Source organism: Mastomys coucha, unplaced genomic scaffold, assembly GCF_008632895.1.
Source record: "Mastomys coucha isolate ucsf_1 unplaced genomic scaffold, UCSF_Mcou_1 pScaffold18, whole genome shotgun sequence".
Taxonomy (NCBI): Eukaryota; Metazoa; Chordata; class Mammalia; order Rodentia; family Muridae; genus Mastomys; species Mastomys coucha.
In genome coordinates, this window is record NW_022196900.1 from 24329216 (window position 1) to 24343359 (window position 14144).

The window sequence follows — 14144 nt, forward strand, 5'->3', positions numbered from 1 at the left end:
TCTTTAAAGATTTATTAGTACTTTTATTTTTAATCATATGTCTATGTGTGGGTAAGTGTATGGAGTATCCAGTAGCTTCTCTGAAGCCAGAGTTACAGGTGGTTGTGAGTCAGCCAAAGTGGGCGCTGGAAACACAAGTTGACCCTCTAGAAGAGCGGGAAGCCCTCTTAACTACTGAGCCAACTCTCCAGTTCCAAGGATCCATTATTTTACGTGCCATATGAATGATTCAAGAACCATGATGAGAACTCATGCTGGTGAACTGGACCTGAGTGGAGAGCCCTCCACCAAGGCTTAATGAGGAGGACTGAACAGGCGCTTGCAGATGAGAGTCTTAACTCTGGCAACTTGCCAAAGAACATATGACAGAATGCACTGTGCCTTCCAGGAAGTTACCCCAAGCAAGCCATCATGGGGTAAAACTCAAACTTGCAAAAGGAACTCAGTACCTCCTAAATGCCTACAAACTCGTGAATGGTCAAAGACAGCATCATGTTTTCCATCTAGTGCTTATTGCAGAGTCACTAAAGGTGAGGCTGTAAAGTACTTGTTGGTCAATTGTGCGTGGCTATGACAAAACTCCTGAGAGAACCAGCATAAGCGAAGCAAGCTTTATTTGGTTCACGGCTTCAGAGATGTCAGCTCATCACTGCAGGCAAGCAAGGTAAGAGCTGCCCCAGCTGCAGCGGTGGGAGCGCAGAGGCAGGGGCTACGGACATCCCCAGTGGTTCTGCAGCCCTTCAAAATTCTTGTGCCCTCCACCCAATGAGAATTCAAGATATGAGCCTGTAGGAAGCACTTCAGATTCAAATCACAGCACCATATAACGATTTCCTCCCATAAACTAAAGGTAAATAACTGTGGCAGAACCTTCTCCTAATGAATAAAGATTTCAAGGAACCAATCACTGGGTGAGTAGGCGGGACTTCCTGGTTGGAGGGAGGAAGAGGGGAGGAAGGAGAAGAAAGAGTTCCTTTTGGAAGGGAGAGATCATAGAGGACACAATGTAGGTAGGGGAAGCCCCCAGTTCAAGTGGCAGATTTATAACTTAGAATAGCTGACACATTAGAATGCTAGTTGCTGTGCCCAACTATTGTGTTACCTTCTAAGATTTGGTGTTTTCCTTCACATGACAACTCAGCTGGGTTCCAGAGAAAAGTTCACTAGCAGGGCACCCCAGCCAGCAACAAGAATTTGGAAGGGAGGGGTCGGGTGGGGTCCGTTGGCCTCTTGGGCCATCAGTGCCATGCTAGTGGTAGCGTGGATTACCAATTAATATTTCAAGCTACAAGTAACAAATAAATAAACAAATAAAACAAAGTCTTAGTTACTTCTTTATTGGTGTGATAAGATACCATAACCAAGGCAACTTATAAAAGAAGGCGTTTAATATGGAGCTCATGATTCCAGGGGATCTGAGTCCTGGACCATCATGGTGTGGGGGCATGGCAGGAGGAAGGCAGGCCTGGTGCTGAAGCAGTAGCTGGGTGCTTACACACTTATCTGCAAGAAAGAGGCAGAAAGAGCTATCTGGGTCTAGCATGGGCTTTTGAAGCCTCAAAGCCCAGCCCAGTAACAGTTCCTACAACCTTTTACTTTTTCCTAAACAGTTCTACCAAATGGGGACCAAGTATTTGAACCTAGGAGCCTGTGGGAGCTGTCTTGGTTTGAAGGAGAATAGCCACTCCCCCATATAGGCTCATATATTTGAATGCTTGACTATTGGGGAGTGGTGCTGCAGAGATTAGGGGGTGTGGCCATGCTGGTTAGAGTAGGTGGGGCCTTGTTAGAATAAGTGTGTCACTGTGGGTGGGCTGTGGGGTTTTCAAATGCTCAATGCTGGCCCGGCATCTGTCTCTGCCTGCTGTCTGCAGATCCAGATGGTCAATGCTCAGCTACTTCTCTAGCACCATGGCAGTCTGTGTGCCACTGCTTCCTGCTGTGGTGACAATGGACTAAACCTCTGGACTGTAAACAAGTCCCAATTAACTTCTTTCCTTTATAAGACTTGCCAAGGTCACGCATGGTGTCTCTTCAAAGCAATAGAACAATGCTAAGACAAGGACCAGTCTCGTTCAAACCACATTTTACTTTTGAACCTGGATTTTTATTGCTAGTAACATTTCTTATCTAATGTGACCTTCAATTACATTAAGCAAACTGGGAAGAAACATGCCTGCCTATTCTCAGGTGTGAGTCCTGAGTTGTAAATTCCGGAAATTTCAAGTTCATTTTCTAAAAAACGTTTGTCAGGTCCAAAGAAAAATCTTGCTCCCTAAATTCTGGCAGCTGGACCAAAGTCAGCATTCTTCAGAAACTTGTGACTCAGTTAGTTCCCTTCTACCAAAGGAGCTGGTTCCTTTTTCCACTGGCAGGAGGGACAAATGGCTACCCGTGGCGCCTACTAGCATACCACAGTGCATGCTGGCCTCCAGGCTTATACAGAATCACAAGGACCTCTTTTCAAAGCTCATGCTGGCATCCTGGTATTTCCCTACCCTAAACTTCTCCAGCTCATGGGATTCCTCAAGTTGCTCGTTTCTCCTTATAACCCTGCTATTTTGGCAAAGACACTCTCTTATGCCTTCCTCTCAGTCCTCTCTCTGTGTCCTCTCTTGGTGCTTGCCCTTGGCCAGCCAGCTGGCGCCCCTCCCCTCTCTGTTTTCATCCCCACCCCTTTTCTGGTCATGTCCAGTCTGCTGGCCATGTTTAGCCTCCTACTTTCTCTCCCTGCTCTGGACTCTGCCAGATGCCTCTGGCTGTGTTCTCCTTCCTATCTACAATGAGTTTCTTTAACCATACCTTGGAGCGGTCGTGTTGTTAATTTGTATATCTGGTGCTGAAACCCTCAGTTTCTACTGTGTATGACGACCTCATGACCAAGAATGATGCTCTGGTTGGAGTAAGAGTGGCTCCCATAGGCTCATATATTTGAAAGCTTGGTTAGTAAGTTGTAGTGCCATTTGCAAAGATTAGGATATGTGGCTCTGTCAGAGGAAATGCGTCACTGGGGGTGGGTAGACTATGAGGTCTCAAAAGCCCATGCCAAGCCTGGAGTCTCTCTCTTTCAGCTGCCTGTGGAGCTGGACATACCTAATTCTCCTGTACCTTGACTACCTGTGTGCAGTCATGCTCCCCAGCATGATGACAATGGACTAAACCTCTGAAAATGGAAGCCAGCCCCAATGAAATGTTTTCCTTATAGAAGTTGCTGTGGCCATGGTGTCTCTTCACAGTAATAGAATACTGACCAAGACAGACGAGAAGAAAAAAAAATCATAGAAAAAAATGTATAAGATCTGGGGGTGCATGGCTTAGCTCAGCTGCCATTTTCTCTCTCTCAAACATTTCCTTCTGCTTTGAGGGTCTGGGGAAGAGGCCCTGAGACAGAACTGTTCTGCCTCCTACCTAGCAAGAAACACGTCCTCATTCTGACCAGAAAGAGCCTTTAAGCAATTTGGGATAAAATCACTTCTGCCCCCCACTAGGCTTTGCAGCCTGCAGGCACAGATAGGCTGGGAGGTGGTTTAAGCTTCTCCACAAAGTTTCTCTGAGGTTTCTCTCATTTTGTTGCTCTTTTGAAAAACCTTATTTCAATTAGAAACAGCTAAATGTTTGATTTCAAGGGAAGGTCAGGTCAATTATTATAATGCAGCCATGGGATGGACTGTTATTATGTAACTCTTACAGAATGTTCTTTAAAGGTTTTTAATCACCGCACATGGAAGAAAATGGTGGAAAATGTGGAACTCAATACAGTCTACGCAGATTAATAACCACTCACCTAAAATGTAGACAGAGAAAGAGTAGAAGATGCTATCACATGACAACCCAATAGACCACCGGCTAATGAATGAACACTGTGGTGCCAGCACATGATAGTATATTAGTTACAAAACAAACAAACAAACAAACAAAAAAACCCAAACAAACTCACTCACATAGGCTACATCATGCTAAGTGGAAGGAGACAGCCCAAAAACCACATACTGGGTGACTCATAGACATGCAGTGCTCCGGGGACAAAGACGGAAACAGAAGGATATCAGAGCTCCCAGGAAGATAGAAGCCACAGTTCTGTGGGTGCAGGGATTAGGGGGAGGCAGCATTGTTGAGAATGATCTGAAATTTGACTGTGGGAGTGGCTATAGACATTAGAATGTGCTAGGAAGAACAACAGAGCAGAAGGGGCTTATGGTATATGAATCATACTTCAAAAGAGGTTAATTAGGGCATTGGGTAGATAGCTCAGAGGACAAAGCGCCTGCCACATAAGCTTGAGCATGGGAGTTCAGGTCCCTAGTACCCACATAAATGCCAAGCAGGTGTGGAAGGCACAGACAGTACAAACTGGCTAGCTGTGCTAACCAAATTGGTGTGCTTTAGCTTCAAGTGAGAGACCCTGCCTCAATCTATATTTGATGTCAACCTCGGCCTCCACGCATGTGCACATATATGCACGTGTATCTGCATACACATGCGTGCCTGCATGTATCTCATGGCACCCCAAACTCAGCCTGGTTGCCTTCCATCTACCAGCGTCTGCCTACGGCTCCTGGGCTTACAAGTTGTGCAAGCCCAGGTGTGTCCAGTCCAGCGGCTGCTAACAGACCTGAAACAGCTGTTGGGGCTGGTGTTTCCTACCCTGTGCTCTTCTCTGCTCTCCTGCTGCCCCAAACTGCTCAACACCCTGTGTACACCTTGTCCCCAAAGCTCCTCCATTAACCTCTTCCGCCATCTCTCTGCTTGTGAATCTCAACTCCACGTTTGACCACTATCCACACCACACTGGGCAAAGGCTTTGTTCTGCAGCCCCTGTCTAGGCACTGGGCATGCAGATGGTTGGCAAACATTTGCTTATAGAGCGATCATTCTACAGGGCCCAGCCACACAGACACTTCCTGTGTGTGGCGCGGTGGGCTTTCTTATGGGGCACTGAAGGGCTCTCCTGATGATAACAATCAGTCACCCTGCCCGTGTTCAAGCCTGGCTTTGCCACTTTTTAGAGGTGTAGAAAGGAGTGTCAGAAGGTCAAGGTCACTCATAACTACATGGTGAGACAGAGGCCTGCTTGGCCAGCACAAGAGTCTGTCTTTAAAATCAAGAACAAAAACCAAAGCGAAACACTTGAGCCAGGCCCTGTCCTTGGAGACACGGCAGACATGTGACCATCTCTGCCTCTGGTCCCCATCCTGCTCAGGGCTGGCACTGCACAGAAGCTAAGTGACAATTCAGCCTTGTTGCAGGGCCACAGGGTACAGGGCAGGACAGCCACACTAATGATGACATGACAGTGTGCTGACAGGTGGCCTGCTGTCATTGGGAGTGGGTCTGGATTCAGAGAAACAGGCCAACACCATGCTTGAGGTAATAACACGTGACCTGGAGCCTTTCATACTGAAGTGGGTTTCCTGTGGGAGGGGCCACTGGAGCCTGCCCCAGCTAGCCCAGTCACTGGTTTGAAATAGGCTCAGGGCAAGCTGCTAGATCTTGTAAAATGAGGCCAGGGCCATCACGCCCTCCTCCTAGAACTGCCTGAGGTCAGCTGAGATGACTCAGAGGAGACACCTGGAGGGGCGTGGCTAGCAAGGGTCACTTTTCTATCACAGTCATGAAGATGCCAGTTGTCTCCCTGGGGAGACCAGAGACTGAGCAGACACACCACACAGGGAAGCATGAGGCAGAGACAATCACAGACAGACACCCCACATGCTTACGGAGAAATTAAATGCAGCCCGTGCAATGGAAAGCCCTGTCTCTTGTTCTTCTTTGCTTGCTAAGAACCACTTCAGAAAGGTACATGGTAAGAGCTGCCGGAATCAACCAGAAGGGCAAGGGAGGGAAGGGATGGGAAGACTTTCAGGACTGGACGGGATCCCTTCCAATCCCAGCTCCTACACCTACTAGCTGTGTGACCTTGGGCAAGTAAGTCAGTTCCTCGTTCCTCACAGGGTTAAGGGGTTCACTACAGATAGAGTAGTGCTGAGCCCTGTGCCTGGCACAAAGGAGCCCTTTCCACATTGCTGATGGTTGTTACACATCTGAAAAAGTCAACACTGTTTTGTCCTCACACTGCTGGCCTTTCTGTCATTTCCACCAGGCTTTTACTGGCCTTAGTCTGAACTACTAGAAGCCACCAGGTCCCAAACCTTAAGCAATACGTGCAGGAATCAGGATTAGCTGTAGGTGTGTTGGATGCGGGGACAGGGCAGAAGAGGATGGCTGAGTATTGGGGAGCTTTATACTTATATCACACATATGTCATTACTTACACCACACATGTCATTATTTATGCCACACATATACAGAGCTCTAGGCTGGCTTGGTGGTTCTTAGCCAGATGGACAGATATCACTGTACCACTGTCACTCTCCTGTTGTGTGACTTTGGGCCAACACTGACCTCTCTGGGCCTTAGCTTGCTGATCTTTAATGAAGGGTGGTGGCTATCTACCATTGAGATTACTCAGGACTCAGTAGGGTGCTTGGCCCAGATCTGCCTTTCAGGGTATTCAGGCTGTCCTGGCTCTCACGGCAGGGTCGTCCCCTTGTGGCCCGTTGTCTCATGTTGGTGTGGGGAGTAGCCAGGTAGAAAAGGAAGGAGTCTTCTGCAGCCCTGGCTGGCACGCGTTTTCTCTTCTCTACAGCTAACAAGATTACTTCGACAACTGGAAAGCACAACCGTGTTCTCCAGTGTTACACCCAGCTTAGAGGGATGTCTGTGCTCAGCACATTTATTTTTCCTCCACTCTCCATTCTTCCCTTCATTGCCTCCCTCCCTCCCCCAACACACTGGTGGGGATGACCTGGAGGAACACAGCCTGACATCTGAACTTTTAGGTCCTGTTGGTGCCTCCTCCAAGAGCAGTGATGTCTTAACTGTGACGCTGTGGTGTGATTTTCCAAGGCAAGTCCCTAGGCTATAATGCTATCATGTCCAAAGCCCCTTTCCCTGAGAAATGATGTGCTGAGGACACTGTCCTAAACAAAAGGACTCCCGCCAGCCAGGTTGTTATCAGGCAAACAAGCCTAAGGGTTTCTGTTTAGTAGACACACAGATCTCTCAAGGTGGTTTCTTTTTAACCTTCCTCCTCCAGGAACGTTCCTTAACCTTCCCCCAAAGGTCAAGGGCCTCTGGCAAGGTGAGGGGGCAGTCTGGACAGCCTAGATCTTCACCATGAGGACTGTCATATAATCTGCTTGCTTTTCTATTAGTCATGTCTATCACTCTGTACCCGCCTCACCCCATGGCCTTGGAGGTCTAGTCCTCAGTAAATCTTTCTGCCCACAGAGTGGTCTGGCTCAGTACTTTCTCTGTACTATGGTAAGTGTCCCTTTGCCCTTCTGGGTTTGTTTTACTCAGTCATTTCTACAATCACATCAGTACAGGACCAGACTCATGAATACCCACCTTACTCTCCTTTGGCTCCTGGGAGCTCTCCCAGAATCCCCTGTGCACACGGACTGTACTTCATTTATTTACCTATTTACCTTTTTTTTTAAAAAAAAAAAATCCTGTTTTAGCATGCCTCTGCCTTCTGGCACCTGAAATTACAAGCTAGGGATGTAGTTCAGTTGGTAGAGTTCTTACGTTGGCAGACACAAAACCCTGGGCTGGATCTCCAGCACTGCCTAAAGTGGATGTTTGGTCCAGTCCTGTGGTCCCAACACTGAGGATTATAAGAGAGCCAAAAGTGTAAGGTCATACTCCCTACATAGTGGTTTGAGTTCAATGTGGGCTACATGAGAACATCCATCACCACCACCCTCAACACACACACACACACACACACACACACACACACACACACACAAAGACAAAGTTTTGGTTACATAGCCAAGGCTGGCTACAAATTAGTTCTTCTCCTGATTTAGCCTCTAAAGTGACTGGGATAAAAGGCATGTGCCAACATGTCTAAAATAAAATCATAAAAGGAAAATTAGAAACCCAACTTAGACTTTCTCCACTGTTAAGTTTCAAACCACAGGTGTGTGTGTGGGGGGGGCACCTGCTGAGGTGGCTATTTAACTATCAAAGCAGACCTGGCCTCCAGGTTTGCCCTCAGTCCCTAACCATTACAGGGTTTACTCCACCCTGAGCTCTCTGGCCCAGGGCTGAGCTGCTGTTCCCTAGAGCCTCTTCCTAGTACATTTTGATTATCTCCTTTTTTGTACCCTTGGCCATCTGGCTGCTGCACCTGCTTCCCCCCTCTTCCTCACCCCCATCTCCTCACTTGGCTTAGGGTCCTGACCGCTGTGAACTCTCCTGTTATATGGGGCATCTCTGCCTCAGCCCCTCACTGAGCACAGCTAGAGGCATTGTACCATGCACGTGTCCTCTGTGCAGTTCCATTCCTCTCTGTGTGGGCTGACTAACCTAGCACTGCAGGGCCTCCCCATCTCCCCTTTTCTGTGACCTGAGACTAGCCTCTCAGATGATTTTTGCTTCTTGGGGGAAGACAAGAAACTTGCTGCTGGAGTTACAGACCGAAGCTGAGCTGCACCCCAGGACCAGCTCCTGTTCCCTGCCTGCCCTCCTACTGCACTGTCTTGGGAGGTTGTGGGAACACTGGGAGGAACAGCCTGGCTGGAGAAAGTCTGTCTCCAGGGTCTTTATCCAGTCCTGACAACTCCCCTCCTTTTATGAGCCAGGTTTTCCCAGCCTAATGCCATTCACACTTGGCCTTATGAATTATTCTATAACAATGGCTCTCAACTTTCCTAATGTTGCAAACCTTTAGTACACCCCCAACCAAAAATTATTTTTGTTGCTATTTCATAGCTGTAATTTTGCTACCATCATGAATCATAATATAACGGTGATATACAGGATATTTGACATACGACCCTTGTGAAAGAGTCTTCCAACTTCCCTAAAGGGGTCTCGAGAACCACAGGCTGAAAACCACTACTAGGTACAGGAGCCTCCACTCGCCTCTGTTCATTTTCTGTTGCTATTCATTTAAAGTTGAGGCCCACCAGTCTGCACAAAGGTCCCCGCTGCCTGAGGGCCACCTATTGAAAGGACTGTAGGTCTATCCTTGTGTGTTTGGTGTTTGCTGCATTTTCCTAGGGGACGGGGTTTTGCTATTTAGCACAGGCTGACCAGAGAATCAGTATCTTGCCCAAGCTAGCTTCACACTAGAGACCCTTCTGCCTCTGCCTCTGCCTCCATGAGTGCTGGGCACATAGGTATAAGCCACAGACAACCCTGGCAGCAGTTAATTTCTGTGGGGTGACCTTGCCTCCTTTTCCCCTGCTCAATCTGCTTGTTCATCCCAGGGGCTCTTTTGTAAACTCTTTGGGACTTTCTATGTAGATGATCCTTTGAGAACAGAGTTTCATTTCTTCTTTTCTTTTTCTCAACTTACTGAACCGACTACTTCTCAAATGCTACTGCGTTAGGTGTTAGGGCAGTTTTACCTTTTCTCAGTCTTGGGCAAAGGCACTTAGTTCTTCAGCATGTGAAGGAAATGGCATGATCCATGTCTGCTGTATGCATTACTGTAAGATGTTACTTTAAGTGTGTGTCGTGTTTGTACGCATGGACATGCACATGTGTGGTATGTTAACATAAGTGTAGGCACCCGTGGAGGCCAGAGGAGCACATTAGCTCCTCTGGAGCTGGAGTTACAGAAGTGGTGAGCTGCCTGACATGGGTCCTATGCAGTCCATTGAGCCATCTCTCTAGCCCCTGCAGATTTTTTTTAAAAAAAAGAAATCCTTCATTGGTTCATTTCCTTCAATCCTTAGTTTGCTAAGCTGTGTGTGTGTGTGTATTGTCTGAGTGTGTGTACATATGCACATATGTGTGTGTGTACATATGCACATATGTGTGGGTGTACATGTATGCATGCACATCTGGAGATCAGAGGACACCAAGCATATGTCTTATGTGATTTCTCTCTACCTTAAATATTATGGCACGATCTTTCCCCTGAACCTGCAGCACACAGATTTGGCTGGTCCAGCTTAGCCAGTTTGCTCTGGGGAACTCTGTCTCTGCCTCCTTGGTGCTGAGATTATAGGTGGCCGCTACACTGGAGGCATTTATGGCAGTTATGTGTGTGCTGGGAATCCCAGCTCCCAACCTCACAGTCATAAAGAAAGCCTTTCACCCACAGATTCATCTTCCCAGCCCTTGTTCCTTCAAATAATGGTGAATCTGCTGCTCTTGGGGTGTTAGGACATATGGTCATGAGGACCATGCTCTGCCCTCTTCTTTCCTGGTACTGAGTTTGCATGGTACAATACATTGGCTTCATCATGAGTTGGGACATATTCCCTCATTTATTTTCAGGAAGAGACTACATGATACTTCTTGCTTGCGTTTTCTTTTCTTTTCTTCTTTTGGATAGCTTTTAACTACAAATTTAATTTCTTTGACATATATCTTGGGTATAGACATTATCTATTTTTCTTTCCTAAGTTTGAACACTTTGTGTCATTCAAGAAATCAGTCCATTCATTTGAAGTTGTGAAATGAAAGGGAGACCATTGTTTGCAAAATGTTCTTTTGCAAAGAGAGACTCTTAAGAATTATATAAATATTAGGTGATTATTTCTGTCATCTTAATTACAACCTCAACAAAATCAGCTATAATTCCCTGGCACCACCAAGGAATTTATCACAGTATGATCTTTTGAGCTGAGGCTTTTTTTTCAATCAGGAATTAAAGAAACGTGAAGACAGTGTTTGTGTTATTTTCACTCTGCTAACAATACGATCCACAGAGTTTCTGCAGTACTATGATGTTCTCTGCTGCATCTTACCTGGCCAGGTTGGGTTCCCGGGATGATATGGTACAAAGCCCATCTGAAGGATTTTCCTTTAACAATCATTTTATAATTACACCCTTCTCTTACCAAGGGAGAAGAGACAGTGACCATGGGGTCTGTCAGGCTCCTCTGCTCTAGCATGATTCCCCCCTGGAGGGGGAAGCATGGGACACCGTCAGCAGGCAATGTCAAGGTAAATGGTAGGTGGGGTCTTGTGGGAGCCCAGACAGACCTCAGGACTCTCCTCAAGCTTGTTTTTCCCCTCCCGGGTGTGAGTGAGGTTGAAGGCTGAGATCTGAGCATGGACTGACCAGTCTCTTCCACCTGCCTTCTACTGCAGAACCAAAGAGTGGCTCTGGAACACTCCCGAAGCACCTGCAATGACGAGCCTCATTGGTGGGCAGTAGTGCTATGTAGCTGGAAGCCACTGCTTGAGCACCTACTGTGTGAAGCTGTTCTGTTGTGGGTAGAGCACCAGCGAGAAGTACAACCTAGGCTCTATCTCACACGGCTGGGATCTAGGACACTTTATCATGGGACCGAAGGTCCCACCCCCTTGCAGAGCTGAGTGAAAGTCTGAGTGGATGATGAAGGTCTGGTGGGTAGCCAGCATCAGGCGTGGCTCTGAGGAAGCTCCATCCAAAGCTAAGCCCAACAGAAGCTAGTTTATATGGGGGTCAGCCTGGCCCCACAAAGGCAACTCCCAGCCCAAGCTCCTGGATAGGCCTGCAAAGAACAGGCCATCCCCTGTCACTGAGATAGGATTTCTACCCCAGATGTAGGACAGGACTGCTCCAACACCACAAGCTGCAGAGCAGTGGCCCCACACATGGGACATTGCTAGGAGCAAAAGCCCCCCTCCAAGGATCCTAGCTAGGACAGCAGATTGGTCTCCATGGTGGGAAAGCAATGGGCTGCCACCCTGGACAGACTCAGCAGAAGCCATGGAGTTGGGTCAACCTCAAGGGGCTTTGGAGGTCCAGCAATTCCTGGCAGACATCAGGACCTTTATGTCTCCTCACTTCCTTCCTTCCTTCCTTCCTTCCTTCCTTCCCTCTATACTTGGTCCAGTTAGAATCATAAGACAACAGCATGACACAGTATGTAGCTCTGAGGGTCAGAAGGGACAGTGCTGGGATCCCTGAATGACCCTATGGCAAGTTACTACTTTTCTCTGAGCCTCAGTTGCTCATCTCTTAAATTATGCCACGAATGCTCCCCATTCCCACCCCCATGAGGCTACAGAAAGGATTAAATACAAGCAGATGTATCTAAATGTTAGCACCATGTCTCACTCATAATAACCATTAATGAATGGCAACTGCTACTGCGATTGCTTCTGAATGCCATTCAATATAGGCTGTCCCTAAGGGAACAAAAGAGGAGGCAGTTGGCTCTTTGGAAGGACTGGAGACTGGCTGGGTATGGGAGGGCAGCACAAAGAAATAAGAGGAATCCAAAGATAAACTGTAAAGGGGGGAGGGCCTGTCCCTGCTGGGAAGGTAGGCAAGCTCCAAGCTGCAAGGACCACCCCTGGGGCAGATGCTGGGGTCCTGGCTGACCTCCCAAGTGTTTTTCCACTCAGGGCCTGGGCGTCCTGCCCCCCTCTGGATTCACACTGGGCCTTGGAAGCTAAGTGGGCTGAACAGCTGGAAGCCCCATGGAAGGCAGCACCCCCCCTCTCCCCCAGGAAAGCGCTGCACCGCAGCATGGAGCACTATTTACAAATAAAGCCTGTTCTGGCTCCACCACCCACACAAGCAGGCCCTTTATTCCATTTCAATATGCCTAATTCCACGGAAAATGCACTGCGATAAACAGAATTAATCAGTGCTGGATGCCCAGGAGAGTGTGGGCAGGTGTCGGCACAAGCAAGGGGCCTGTGGGGTGAAAGGAAAGAGGTGGCCCCCATCAAGCGCCTCACTGCTGAGGACACAGCAAAAGGACTTAGCTGAAGGTAGGCAGTTTGCAAGCAAATTGCCCCTGAGTGCCTGCAACCACCTGACAAACTCAGGCAATGGGAAAGTTTTACAAAAATCCATCTTCTTGGGCTTCTTTCTAACTAAATGAACAGAGTATTGTTAGCTCCTATCTTCCCACCTGATCATAACTCCTGGGGGTCAGTGCTCGCTGCCCGTATGTGTGTGTGTGTGTGTGTGTGCATGTGTGTGTGTGTGAGAGAGAGAGAGTGTGTGAGAGTGTGTGTGTGTGAGAGAGGAGAGAGAGAAAGATTGTGTGTGTGTGTGTGAGAGAGAGAGAGGGAGAGAGAGAGAAAGGAGAGAGTGTGGGTGAGAGAGAGAGGAGAGAGAGTGTGTGTGTGAGAGAGAGAGAGAGAAAGAGAGAGAAGAGAATGTGTGTATGTGTGAGAGAGTGTGTGTGTATGTTTGTGTGTGAGAGAGAGGAGTGAGTGAGTGTGTGTATGTGAGAGTGTGTGTGTGTGAGAGAGGAGTGAGAGTGTGTGTGTGTATGCGTGTGAGTGTGTGTGTGAGAGAGAGAGGAGAGAGTATATGTGTGTGTGAGAGAGAGAGAGAGAAGAGAGAGAGAATGTGTGTGTATATGTGAGAGAGTGTGTGTGTGAGTATGTTTGTGAGGGAGAGAGAGGAGTGAGTACACTGTGTGTGAGTGTGTGTGTGAGAGAGAGAAGAGGAGAGGAGAGGGGAGGGGAGGAGAGGAGAAGAAGAGAGAGAGTGAGACAGACAGAGAGAGAGAGAGAAAGAGAGAGAGACCCAATGAGTCTACACGTACAGGTGCAGGAGTAAAGATTTATTTACATATGCAATTTGGACAGTAGCTGCATCAAAACATAGCTGCCTATAACTCCTTGGGGAGAGCTGGGGCGGAGTCTTGTGATCCCTTCTCCATAATGTAATGCTGACAGATGCTGCAACAAAGTCCCACAGACAGGATCATGGCTTATCCATAGGCTATTGCTGATGGTTCTGGAGCTAGGCAACTTGACATCCAAATGCCAGTGGATTCTGTGCCTGTGAGGACCTTCTTGCCGGGTCACAGATCGCATCTTCTTATTGTGTTGGCTTTCTAGGGCCTCCCCACTAAGTCACTGATAGTGTAGATGGTCCACCCTCATGATCTAGTCACTTTCCAAGGGCCCCACCTCCCGACCCCAACAATGAGGAGGTGAGAATGTGGAGGTGTGAATTTTGAGGGACACACATTACTAATGATGCTGTTAGTTTTCTTTTCTACCACCCTGAGGCAGGCACGTTCCTAACCCGGGCAGGTGGAGGAGGCTCTGCGGTCACAGTCATGAAGGAATGAATGGAGTGGAGCTGGGACACTGTCTTTCTCCATTGGAGCCAGAGCACTTCTCAAACACCCATGCCTCCTAAAAGCCTATTTTGCCTC

At 47.9% G+C, this 14144-nt stretch overlaps 1 protein-coding gene across 14 annotated transcripts in view; it reads right to left on the reverse strand.

The window, feature by feature from the left end:
* Whrn (whirlin) overlaps window positions 1-14144 on the reverse strand; it is an 85652-nt gene that overhangs the window by 34348 nt on the left and 37160 nt on the right. The window contains exon 4 of one of the 14 annotated variants that reach the window (XM_031377643.1): window positions 1374-1503. The exons of the other annotated variants lie outside the window; for them this stretch is intronic. Within the exon in view, the coding sequence (XP_031233503.1) occupies window positions 1492-1503 (12 nt within the window). The 3' untranslated portion in view covers window positions 1374-1491. Of the gene's footprint in view, window positions 1-1373; window positions 1504-14144 lie in introns of those variants that run through there. 14 annotated transcript variants of the gene reach the window in all.